Here is a 12,082-nt window from a genome sequence, read left to right as displayed (position 1 = left end):
TTTTTATAAATATCATAAAAAAATACTGAAATGAAAATTATATTACAATATATTATTTCAATATAAATTGATCTGTAAATTAAATAAAATGAATGAGACTATATTATATTTTTTTTAAATATTAATAATTATATTTTATTTGTTATATTAATATTTTCTGTTAAAATTTTGAAAATTATACTATTTACTGAAGGCGTGATATCATATATTATTTTAAAATAAAATTATAAAGTAAAATGGTGAAAGTATATAATTTTTTTTTTATTTTTTATATTATACTAAGAAAAAAAATATTTTATTATATTAAAAATAAAATATTAAATGTGAAAATTAGTTAGTTAAATATAACTTAAACAAATCTATAAATTTATGCTTTAATTAACAAAAGTTGAAAAAATTTTGGTTTTTTGAATTATTTAATTTTATAATAAAACACTTTTTAATTTTCACCACGAGCTATAATTAACCAAACTTTTAAAATTAAGTTACATAATTAAAACAATTTTTTTAAAATTAAATTAAAATCCACAAATTTAAAATAATTAACTGATAATTTACAAATAATGGAAATGTTTGGTTTTACATTACTGTAGGTATTCAGCTATTAAAAGTAAAATATATAATATAAGATTCACCTCATATAAAAATGAATTTAATAATTATTAACTTAAATATTTATATAAAAATTTATATGAAATTATTTATTCTATTTCATAATTTTTTTTAATTAATCCAAAATTATTATTTACTCTTTTTTATATATTATGAATAACATATAAAATTATTATTATAATTGTATTTTATTTTTAATATAATTTTTTTAATAATTATTATTTTTTATATGAGTATTTAAAATATATTTTAATATTTATAATAATTATAAAGTCAATAAAAAATTATTTATTTAATATTTATGAAAAAATAAATTGGAGAAAAATTAATATAAATATTTAATTTAATAATTACTAAGTTGCAATCTCCTAATTTCACAAATTAAAAAGTAAAAAAGAAAATGCACATTTTTGTCATTTAACTACAAATTGACTAAAAATTTGATCACCACCACCCCTATAAATGCATCAAAAGTCATTGAGGAAACTCAAAATTTATTTGGATAGAGACTCCAAAAACTTACTTCTAAAGCAAAACACAAACACCCAGAGCCGAGGCCTCCTCTTCTCCGCTCTCAATTTCTTTAACAAAAATAAATGTAGTAAGTGATAGAAGCTTACTGTTGCTGTCTATGCCTTCTCTTCTCTCGCCACATTGTCTTAAACAAAGACCTACCCACATGTTTTATCTCATAAATTTAGCTGCTTTTTCTATGTCTATATGCATATGCATTGATCTTTCTCCTTTATTTTTTCCCATCTAATCTCTGTTGTTGTTGTTATTATTTTTTTCTCATTTATTTGCATGCTCCAAAAACCACACACAAAAACAGCACTCCCTGCAACTAACTTTGCTTGTTCATTATTATTTTTTTTTTGCATGTTATATGACCCATTATCGCTCTCATCATTCCTTCATGATCTCTTGTGAGTTTTGTTATGTATTGTTGTGTTTTCAATAATGGGTTTTGGTTCTTATGTGGATTTTAATTTAGTTTCTTTGATTTTTTTAATTGTTTGAAGCTAGTGGGTTTCTTCAGTTTTGATTTAATTGGGGTCGTTTGAGCTTTGATGGGTCCTATAAGAGGGTACAAAAAGAGGAAAAAGATAGATAAAAGGACCGAAGAGAATGGTTCTGGTTCTGGGTCTGCAGAGAAGGAAGGGCCTGTGGATTGGTGGGACGAGTTCTCCAAGAGGATTAATGGTATGCTTTTTTCTTTTACTGTTATCCGTTTTCTTCTTCCTTTTCTTTTATTCTCTTTTGTGTTTCTTGTTTGGATGTTCTAATGCTGCTGTTTTTGATCATGGGATATGAAGTTTGTTGTCTATATTTTCGATTTTATTTAGTTAACAAGTTGAATATAGATTCTGGTTAATTTAAAGTTCTGTGTCAATACATTTCAAGGATCCCTAATCTGTTTTTTGAGTCTTCCTTCTTATCTGACACTCTAATTTGCCTTTTCCAATGATGAAAAGGACAAGGGTCGAGGTGGTTCGTACTAATTGAAAATAAAGGCTTGTACTGAAATCTAAGACAACAATGGCATATGCCATTGGCTCAATGGTTACTATGTGTTTTATTGGAATGCAACTCAAGTCTACTACATATGGATTTGAAGAGGGCAATTGGTTGGAAAAAAAAAAAATGTTTTAACTAACAATATATTTGAAGGAACATAATTCTTGACTTGGCAAATGGTTACTCCCTGTAGAGCTCTGCCTATTGATGGGGGCTTGAGGGTCTTGAGCTGCTATGTGAAGCTCACATATCAACACTTATTTATCTTCGCAGTACTGAATTTGCATCCCTTCAAGAACTTAAAAAATTGAACCAGCATCACCAAAACAAGAAAAAGATAAAATTATAAGCTGGATCTCTGATATCTCACCTTTTAGGCTGCTGACGAATTTTTCTCCTGTTCCTAGCAATATTTCAATACAGAAACTTGCAGAGTCGTTGCTACTAGGCTATGAACTGGTTGTAAATAATATCAATTATAGAAATTGGATCGGCAAAGGTCTTCACACTGGCTATTTCTGCTATGGAATATCATTCTAATAGCCGCAAATATCAGTTAAGCAGTTCTAGCTGGTTGGTCGTCTACTATGTGCTCTATTATTTTTTTTTTTCTTTTTTGTGAGGAATGTGTGTAACTGGTTGCAATATCTATTTGGTCTTGGTTAATTTTTGAACTCCTTACTTGAATAGCTTGCTGATGAATGTATCTTCAACTGATTTGTTCAAATGTAAGGAGATCTTGGAATTAAGCAGTAGTCAGTTAAAGGGCTGACCCTGTGTTGGAATGTTAGGATAATGCCTTTTGCTTCTAGAAGTGTCGTTCTTTTTGAAATCAATAAATAAGGAAGAAGTAATTTGTTACATTATGCATGATTGAGTCAAGAGATTTTCCTATTATTTAAAGTGTTTGTTGTCCCAGATAGAAATCATATTATTTTCATTTGAGGACACAGGGAATTGATATAGTCAATTTCAATTGATTGCTTAATGCTTGTAATATAAGAAGTTTTGGTTAGCACCCTAGGCGTGAGATGATTATCTCGAAAGGAACCAGTAAAATGAATTTGGAGGTTCACAACTTGGCAATTGTTGCATTTAAGATCTTTTATCCTTAATTTGTGAATGGGAGTCTAGTTGCTTGTAGATCATTTGCCTAGATAAAATTGCTCAATAAACAATGTGCTATGGTTTACATGCAACTACCACATGGATGTGGAATTTCAGAAACCTGAAACTTGGCACTGATGAATTTCCAGTCCCAATCGTGGAGTAATTCAGCTTTTGAGTAACTTGGAACATGTCTGGATCAAAGAATGAGCCAGCCCCTAATTTTCTTTTATTAATCACAATATCAATTACATGCAGAACTTATAATTGCTGAGGTATATATAATTGGTAGCTTCTATTTTGTTTTCCTTCTTTACCCAATCAGCTAAGCATTATCATGTCAAGATGACAACTATGATGATTGCCAGTTAATACTCAATACTTGCATGGAATTTAAATTTCCTGATCAACTATTTACTATAATGGACCTGCAAGCATGTTGACTTTCATTTTATGAAATAAATTATATTAAACACACTAAATTGAACTTCTCTGACATGTTCAAAGGTAACTGACTTTGCTGCTGAATGCTAATATAAAATGTTTCCATCAGTTGCTTCACATGAATATGACTGCATTGCTGTTCATAAAATGCCCATATAAGCATGAGAAGTAATTGTTCTTTGGCCTTGATGAGATCCATACACTGTTGTCCAATCCTTACTTTGCTTCCATGATTTTCCCATGTGTGTTTTCTTCTTCTTCTTCTAACTATTGGTTTCCTTGATTGTTTGTTTTTGTTATCGTGAGGTCTATGTTTTGACAATTCTTGCTGTTTTGGACCTCATCTATCTATGTCTCTACAATATGATATGTAGAAAATGTTGGAAATGTGCAAGCACATGTCATCAGCCTGTGTTTCACTCTGAGGAACATATATTCATTTGGATTTTGTTGACAAGAAAGTGAATAGAAGAGAAGATAAAAGCGGGTTCTTCTTTTTTCTTTCTTTTTTGCTGTTTTCTTACGACATAAATGAAAGAACATGAGGCCTTCTAAAGCATGCCTTTGGGTTAACTTCTTTTAAGAGATCTTTCTCTAATCCTTTCTTGTTTTCTTGCTTTTAAACATGCATTCATGTCTTTTCTATTTCTTTCTTTCATCAATAGAATATGGATATTGTCTCTTAAGATGAACAATTACACAAGGGGGTCTTCTTGTTTCATCTTTCCAGGAAGTTTATGGATGGATACTGCTGCACATAAATCATACACTTTTTCAGCTTTGATGCTATATACATAAATTTATTTGGTTAGTATCATGGCCATCAGTGATTATGAATGTAGTTCTGTATGTCAACTGATTCATTCCTGTAGATGACAAAATTTCGATCAATCTGTGCATGATGAGTCTGCTCAGGTCTTCTTTGCATCCCCTTGCAAATAATATTATGCTTCTCATTTTTATATTTGCTTTCTATGTGCTTTTTGTGTATGTTATTTCGTTTTTTTTGCTTTGTTACTGTAATCTTGAAGGTGAGGTGCTTCTGGCATTTTTATTTTGAAATTGCAACGGTCTGGAGTCCAATAAAAATGCTATTGATTGAAGAATGGTAAATCTGTTTCCTCATTTTTCGCACCTGCAGGTTTTCAATCTCCATCAAAGAGTTTGGACAAGTTTGAACAAGTTTTCAGGATTACTAGAAAAACCTTTAATTACATTTGTTCGCTTGTGGAGGAAGATATGACTGCTAAGTCAAGGGAATTCATGTTTCTAAACGGCAAGGTTTTATCTTTGCATGATCAGGTAGCTGTAGCTTTAAGAAGGCTGGGTTCTGGTGATTCACTAGTGACAGTTGCTGATTCATTTGGGTTGAACCACTCAACTGTCTCCCAAGTAACCTGGCGTTTTGTAGAGGCTATGGAAGAGAAAGGGCTTCAACACCTAAAATGGCCTTCTAGTGAATCAGAAATGGCAGAAATCAAATCTAAGTTTGAGAAAATACAAGGTCTCCCTAATTGTTGTGGTGTGGCTGAAACAACTCACATTATGATGCTGTTGTCTTCCTCAGACCCCTCGAGTAATGTGTGGCATGATCATGAGAAAAATCACAGTATGATCTTGCAGGCAGTTGTAGACCCTGAGATGAGGTTCCTAGACATCGTCACTGGATGGCCCGGAAAAATGCAAGATTGGGTCGTGTTTCAAAGTTCAAACTTCCATGAACTTTGTGAAAGAGGAGAAAGGTTGAATGGGAAAAAACTACAGCTCTCTGAAGGTACAGAAATACGGGAATATATAATTGGAGATTCCGGCTTTCCTCTGCTGCCATATCTTATTGTTCCATATGAGGAGAAAGAACTGTCAGAACCGAAAGCTGAGTTCAACAAATGGCTTTCTGCAACTCAGACGGTAGCCCAAAGAGCATTAGCAAGGTTGAAGGAGATGTGGAGAATCATTCACGGAGTAATGTGGAGACCTGACAAACATAGGTTGCCTAGGATTATTCTAGTCTGCTGCTTGCTCCATAACATAATCATTGATTTGGAAGATGAGGCACAAGGTGATATTCCTTTGTCTCATGAGCATGATCCAGACTATCAACAACAGATTTGTGAATTCGTCGACATAAAAGGTGCGTATCTGAGAGACAAGCTCTCGTTATACTTATCTGGAAGACTGCCACCCTGAATATTTTTTCATCCTTCTGCGACATGTCTATCGATGCATGCTATAAAGATGCAGTCAGTTTTTTTATTGTAATTTTTATTTTTTAAAGTTGTAAATAGCCTAGCTAAAATGGTGGATTACTTGGCATCGTTCATGAAACCATAAGGCGATGGCTGGGACAATCATGTGAGTTACAGAGAGACATTTTATTACAGTATAGAACATAAGTTGCTCACAGGAGTTTCTACGACTCCTGCAGGCTTCAGTAATTGTTCTATTATAAGACATCTTTTTGGTTTTGTCATGAGAATCTCATATCATGTCTCAATTTCTGGTTTAACATTGTTTGAGTTTGTTTGCCTCCTTTTTCCTTAGCTTTATTTCTTCAGTAGATCCAGTAGAAATCAGAAATTGTTGAAGAAAGAACAAGATGTTTTTTTGTCCCTTCCAGGCAATCAGAAAATGAATAGTTAATATATACAAGATAATCACATATTTACAAAATATCATCCCAATTCATTTTATTTCATCATATTTGGGATGTGATATAGTTCTGAAGAATGAACTAAATTGGACAAATCTAATAGATTTAGCAAATTCTCATCTGCATCAGCAAAATCTGGTCTAACCTGTTTGATTTTTGCAGGGAATAATAGAAAAATTAGAGGTTCCAAACAAATAAAATCTAAGACATATTAACTTTGTAGCACAAGTATTACAACAACAATGGCATGACAATAATGTCTAAACAAAAATCTAGCAAACATGCTGAATTTTCAAAATAAGTTTTCTTTGCCCTTCTCTAGCTAAACCATGGAATGATAAATTTAGAATTAGATCTCCCTTCTCCTTTAAGAGATCAAAGAGAAAGAATTAGACTAAATAATAACCAACCCATGGTTTTATGCTGGCTTCAACCTTTTATTTTAGTTCTTTCGAAGAAAATTTTAGCTGATCAGATGATGTTAGTTATGACATTTCACCAAACAGCTAACAAGCTAATTTGTTGCAATTACAAGAATAGTTACTCCCTCAAGGAAAAAGATACAAGCCTCAATAGTGAGTCCATATCCCAGTGCAGTGCCTCAGTTCACCCGTGAAGAAATGTTTCACAGGATCTGAACATGGTGTCAAACCATTAGATGGTGCAGGCTTAGCAAGATGGGCATGTTTCCCCTTTTCCTCTGTTCAGTTTAGTGCCTTAGAGAGTCCCATGCTTCAGCCTCCATTTGCCATTGCAGTTGCAGTTGCTGTTGGGGACATTGTGGATTCCTTCTCTGCAGCTGAGGACAAAATGCTCCATGTGTGAAAAATCAGCAAGGTCATTGGCGTCAAACAATAAATACATCAAGGACAGGACATACTACAACCATCAGGTACTCAAGGGAAATGCTTAGGGATCAAGGAAAAATATAGCCCAATTATGGTGTACGTCCTTCACCAGGTTACAAGGATAACAATGGGTCAGGTATTTATTTATTTACTATTATTATTTTGTAAATTAACCATGTTTTAACATAAGGTTGGGTTACTATTCCAACAAAGGTTTTTGTATAAAATCTGCATAGTAAGGCCCCATTTAGCTTTAAAGGGAGTGTAGAAGCCTGTTCACTCACAGAAAACTGGAGCAGTTTTCCGAAAGAATTTCTTAGAAAATTAAAAAATAGAGTTTTGTGTTCATGAATACTATTAGTTTTTCAAGTGGAGGACTAGAACATTTTTTCAGTTTCTCAATATTTAACCAAAATTTAAAAAAAAAACAATTTCAAAATGTTTTTCATTAATTTTTTATAATAATGATTTTGTGAGTACGTTTTCTTATTTTTACTTATTTTCTATAAAAAATGAAAAGTTCAGCTTTCTTATAAAATGAAAAATAGAAAATAGAAAATAGAAAAAAATTATTTTCATAAGTAAACACACCATGTTTAAGATTTTATTTGGAGAATTCATTTTTCAAAAAAAAAAATAAATGATTTTTTAAAAAATTATATATGATTTTATTTTTTTTAAATAAAATTATTTATTAAAAATTAATTTTTTTATTATAAATAAGAGAATTAATAAAAAAAATCAATTAAATTGAATTATTATGAGATTTTTTATTTCAAAATAGCAAATAAATATTTATTTTTAGAATATTTATCATCCGTTAGTCCATTTATAATTAAAATTATTTCAATGCTGACTTTCATCTTCAATTTGTTTTGCAAAAATAACTTTTAATTCTATAGTATACAAAAATCTTATGCCTAAATATCGATAAAGCCAGCTAAATACTGACTAGGATATTTCACATTGTCATGTTCACAGTATTTTTTTTTTTTTTTTTTTAAATCTCTTCCCTCACCTTCCTTCCTTTGCTCTCTTATCACATGTTCTCCCCATTCATATCTCATGTTTTCCATAGTGTTAGGGTTTTAGATTCAATTTTACTTTAAGAACGTGACATTTAATTCTTGAGGGATTTGGTAAACTCCAATATTGAGTATGTAAGGAAAATATACAAGTGACGTTTTCACCTCTTATTGGTAACATAAAGATGAGTCGGAGCTTATTGAGTTAGATGATTTTTGGAGATGGTTGAAATCTGAGACAAAGAATGAATGTTAAAGACATATAAAGAAGGATTGTACAGTGCCGAAGGGTCAAAGCGATAAGTGGGTGAGCCACTAAAAGTCTCAAACTTAATATACGGCATAATGTGTGTTAATCAAAATAAGCTAGAGCGAAGGCGACAAAGGAAAATTTGGTAAACAAAACATTATGAAGGTAAAACCGTTAAGCATTGTGAAATACTCACCATAGAAAAAGTTGCATTAGGCTACAAATTGCCTATGTAGAAGTGATTCAAGAGAATGAAAGAACCTTGTGGAGAAATAGAGGAAAACCAGATAGTGGAAGAACATATAATAGGAATCAAAGAGTTATCCAATGTGGATGGCTTATGCATTCTTGTTTTTCCAAAATAGTGTTATTCGCGTGTAAGACTATATCGAGCTGCTAATAATGATGAGGGTGACGTAGTAAAGGCTTTCACGAACGTTGTAATTATAGATAATCCGATGAGTGATACGATAGCTATAATGCTGATATAAAAAGGGATGCAAAAAAAATAATAAGAGTTGAAACGAGCTTGCGAGAAGATCGAGTCGTGTAGATACGAGTATCACAGTAAAAGTAATAGAGGCAGTTGCAGGAACTAGGGTTGTTGACCAATGTGCCGTTGGTACAATCACGTCGAAGCCGAGATTAAAGGTGCAATAAGACAAAACAAAAGAAAACGAGGTAGTCAAACTCAATATATAGAGCATTGTGGTAGGTTCCTGAAGTATCCATTCAATTGAGGACTTAGAAAGGTGAAATAAATTTGATAAGAACCCTCTTAATGATTTGAGGTGTTAACAACAATGGATTTTCGCAAAAACTTTAAAGGTGATTTCCATTTCAATTGGTGAAGACCCCTATTAATAGAGAGAGTGTTCGGCATGGAGTAAAAGGAGCCTAGTAGTTACCCACACAAATGGGTCAAGAGTAAACTTAATATTGACTATTAACGTGTAAGGCTGAACATTGATATTGTTAGTTTCTGAGTAAAGTTATTATTTTCCTATTACAATTTTCTTTTGTAAACAACATAAACTTGATACTTAACTTGTGAACAAAGTTATTTCTTTATAGTTGGCATATCTAGTTATAAAGTGATATTAGTGCTAAAATAAAATTCCTATACAAAGGAAGAATTCAGATTACTGACTTTACAGAAGGCAGAAAATGGGTGCCAAAAGAGGAAGAATAGTGTTATACGATGACAACTAGAGACAGAGTTTCTATCTAACCAAAGCGAACTGAGAAGGAGAACAAGTGCAAAATCCCAGGAGTGGGATTGGTATGAGTATCTTTTGAATTTCTTGTAATGTTATTTAAGACTAATTGTTTTTTGCATATCTTTGTATTGTGAGAAATCAAGTTCCTTGTGACCTGCTTGATACTATAGTAATTGAAGGTAAGAACATAACATATTTTCTGACTGTTTCAAATCGGGTTTGTATCCCTTAGATAAACAGAGAAGAGAATGCTACTATTTTTCATGTGTAAATCAACTTATTGAAATTCATAATCAAGTACAAGAAGAATTTAAGAATACCAGTGTAGAAAAGTACTGCGAAGGGGTAAGAGGCGATTAAGAATGAAGAGGTGTCGAACGATGTGTTTCAGTGACAAAGCAATTATGATAGTGGAAAAACGTGTTTACTCTTCAAAGAGTTAAAATCAACCTTTCAAGTTGCAGTGAAAAGAAGCTCGTGTAAATTTAGGGGGTGAAAGATATAAGGATCATCATGCCGATTAGAGTTTAATTTCTACTCGGAGTGCTACCTATGGAAAAGCTACAGATATATCAAGTGTCAATGGAAACCACAATTGTGACGAAACTAAGAAATCGCACGATCAAAAGCAAAGTAAAAATGAAAGATAATTAGAGAAAAACAGAAGATATAACCTTAGAACCAGACAAAAAGAGTGTAGTATCCAAGGTGATGATTATAGATGAAGTCCTAGAGATAACTCAGAGTTATAAAAGGGTAATATGAAGGAACCCTCAACATCTAATCTAGTATAATATTTCTTAAATTTCTTGGTACATTTCTTATGATAAATTATTTTTGGATATTTTGATAATTTTTTAGTTGAGTTCTCCTTGTGAAGGACTCGGAAAAATTTGAACTAACAGATATTGATCACATATAGTGTGTAGCTATCTGTAAGCAAGAAATAGAGTATAACATGGTTTTGTTCGAATTCAGTTGGGTTTCAGTCATGTGTTTTGATAAGTCATAGAATCCATGAGATCAACTGAGACAAAAATGAGGGTGTCAACAAAGAAGAATATCAAAGAGGATTGAGGAACACACTTGTAAATCGAGATAATGGCTATAGTGTTGCCATTGGCATAACAAAGGGATTCTCTCTTATCAATTTATTACCGTTGAATTAAAATAGTGTTACTATTTGTTTTTTGGATAACACGCTTAAGTAATTATTATCTATGAGACTAATGACGTTTCTTATGAGACTGTTATAGGTAAATTATGGTATTATGTGAGGCATGAGTTTATGCCAGCTGATATGTTACTGTATGATTGTTTCAAACAATAGATATAAAGAATGAAGACTATCAACACTTAAAGAATAGATAGGGACGTGTGAAGGAGGAAATAGAGTAAATCAATGCCAAATCCAGCTAAATAGATTTGTTATGGAGCCGTGTGTGTAGATGAGATGAGAACATCCTACAATGGAGATTTCACAGCCTAGTCGTCACTCAGAACTAGCAGCCAATAGAGTTCATTGCATAATTTCACACAAATAATTGAAGTACCCACCTTCAAACATATTTGCAGAAGATTGCGACACCAAAGGACAGAGCATCCAAGACTACGTGTTCAATCACACACCAATTTTTGTATAACAATATACAAGGGAACCTATAATAGCAACTCCAAGTGTGATAAAGAATCAAGTATCCAAGCAGAAGATTGAAAACCTCCGAGAAGTTTAGTCGACGAGGACGTCGACCGTTTAAGTGAGGGAGAGTGTTAGGGTCCTAGAATTCTAGGGATCAAAACTGTAATTTTTTAACAATAGAGTTTTCAAAAAATAATATTGGAAAAATTAATGTAAATAGAAGTAAATTAAGAGTCGTGTCAGATATCTGTAATTCCCTTTAGATTATTTATTTAGGGGATGTGTCATCTGAGACATATTGATGTCTCCTCCTGCCACAAGTCACATTATTCTTAAGACTCTTTAGAAGGGAGCGATTAGTTGGCTATCAGCGAGGGTTGGGTCCAATTGGCTACCGTAGGCCCACGGAGTTCCTGAGTTGTGCCTTTACTTTTTATAGATTGTCCTCCTATTTACAAGGGATGTGAGAATTATTGTAATGATTGTGTCGATAATAATGTATAATTACTATTTTGCTCCTGAAATAAAATAAATAGTTTATTCATAAATTTTCATATTCAGTTCTTAATTCTTGTGTCTATTGTAAGGTTTCTCATTAAATGTTGTCTCTTGGTTTCGTTATTCGCTTATATAACATTAACTAATTAAGTTATTCATATTCTCAAAATATCAGGTAATTTTTAAGATTGACTTGATTTCAAAATATTTAAATTAAATACCACAGGATTTCAAATGAGTTTCAAAATGCGAATCCGTGACCGGTAGCACA

At 32.1% G+C, this 12,082-nt stretch overlaps 1 protein-coding gene across 5 annotated transcripts; it reads left to right on the top strand.

The window, feature by feature from the left end:
* Nucleotides 1-1,115: 1,115 nt before the first annotated feature.
* LOC110625989 (protein ALP1-like) lies at nt 1,116-7,587 on the top strand. 5 transcript variants are annotated; one of them, XM_021771706.2, is made up of 4 exons: nt 1,116-1,213; nt 1,639-1,815; nt 4,823-5,812; nt 6,872-7,587. In XM_021771706.2, exons 2-4 carry the CDS (start codon nt 1,683-1,685, stop codon nt 6,967-6,969), a joined length of 1,221 nt encoding a protein of 406 aa, XP_021627398.1. In that variant the 5' UTR covers nt 1,116-1,213; nt 1,639-1,682; the 3' UTR covers nt 6,970-7,587. The 5 variants fall into 5 exon arrangements, with proteins under 5 accessions (XP_021627398.1, XP_021627396.1, XP_021627400.1 ...); XM_021771704.2 differs by having other exon boundaries at nt 1,635-1,815; nt 6,872-7,586; XM_021771707.2 differs by lacking the exon at nt 1,116-1,213 and adding an exon at nt 1,222-1,538.
* The last annotated feature ends 4,495 nt before the right edge of the window (nt 7,588-12,082 follow it).

The sequence above is a fragment of the Manihot esculenta genome, chromosome 11, assembly GCF_001659605.2.
Source record: "Manihot esculenta cultivar AM560-2 chromosome 11, M.esculenta_v8, whole genome shotgun sequence".
Taxonomy (NCBI): Eukaryota; Viridiplantae; Streptophyta; class Magnoliopsida; order Malpighiales; family Euphorbiaceae; genus Manihot; species Manihot esculenta.
Note: the sequence above shows the minus strand (reverse complement) of the source record. Positions and strands in the feature narration are given on the sequence as shown.

Bases quoted from the DNA above. Each gene is read 5' to 3' on its own strand.
- LOC110625989 (XM_021771706.2), top strand. From the start codon at position 1,683: ATGGGTCCTATAAGAGGGTACAAAAAGAGGAAAAAGATAGATAAAAGG. The intron at 1,816-4,822 runs GTATGCTTTTTT...TCGCACCTGCAG, and splicing joins GTTCTCCAAGAGGATTAATG to GTTTTCAATCTCCATCAAAG. The intron at 5,813-6,871 runs GTGCGTATCTGA...TTACAAGAATAG, and splicing joins TGAATTCGTCGACATAAAAG to TTACTCCCTCAAGGAAAAAG.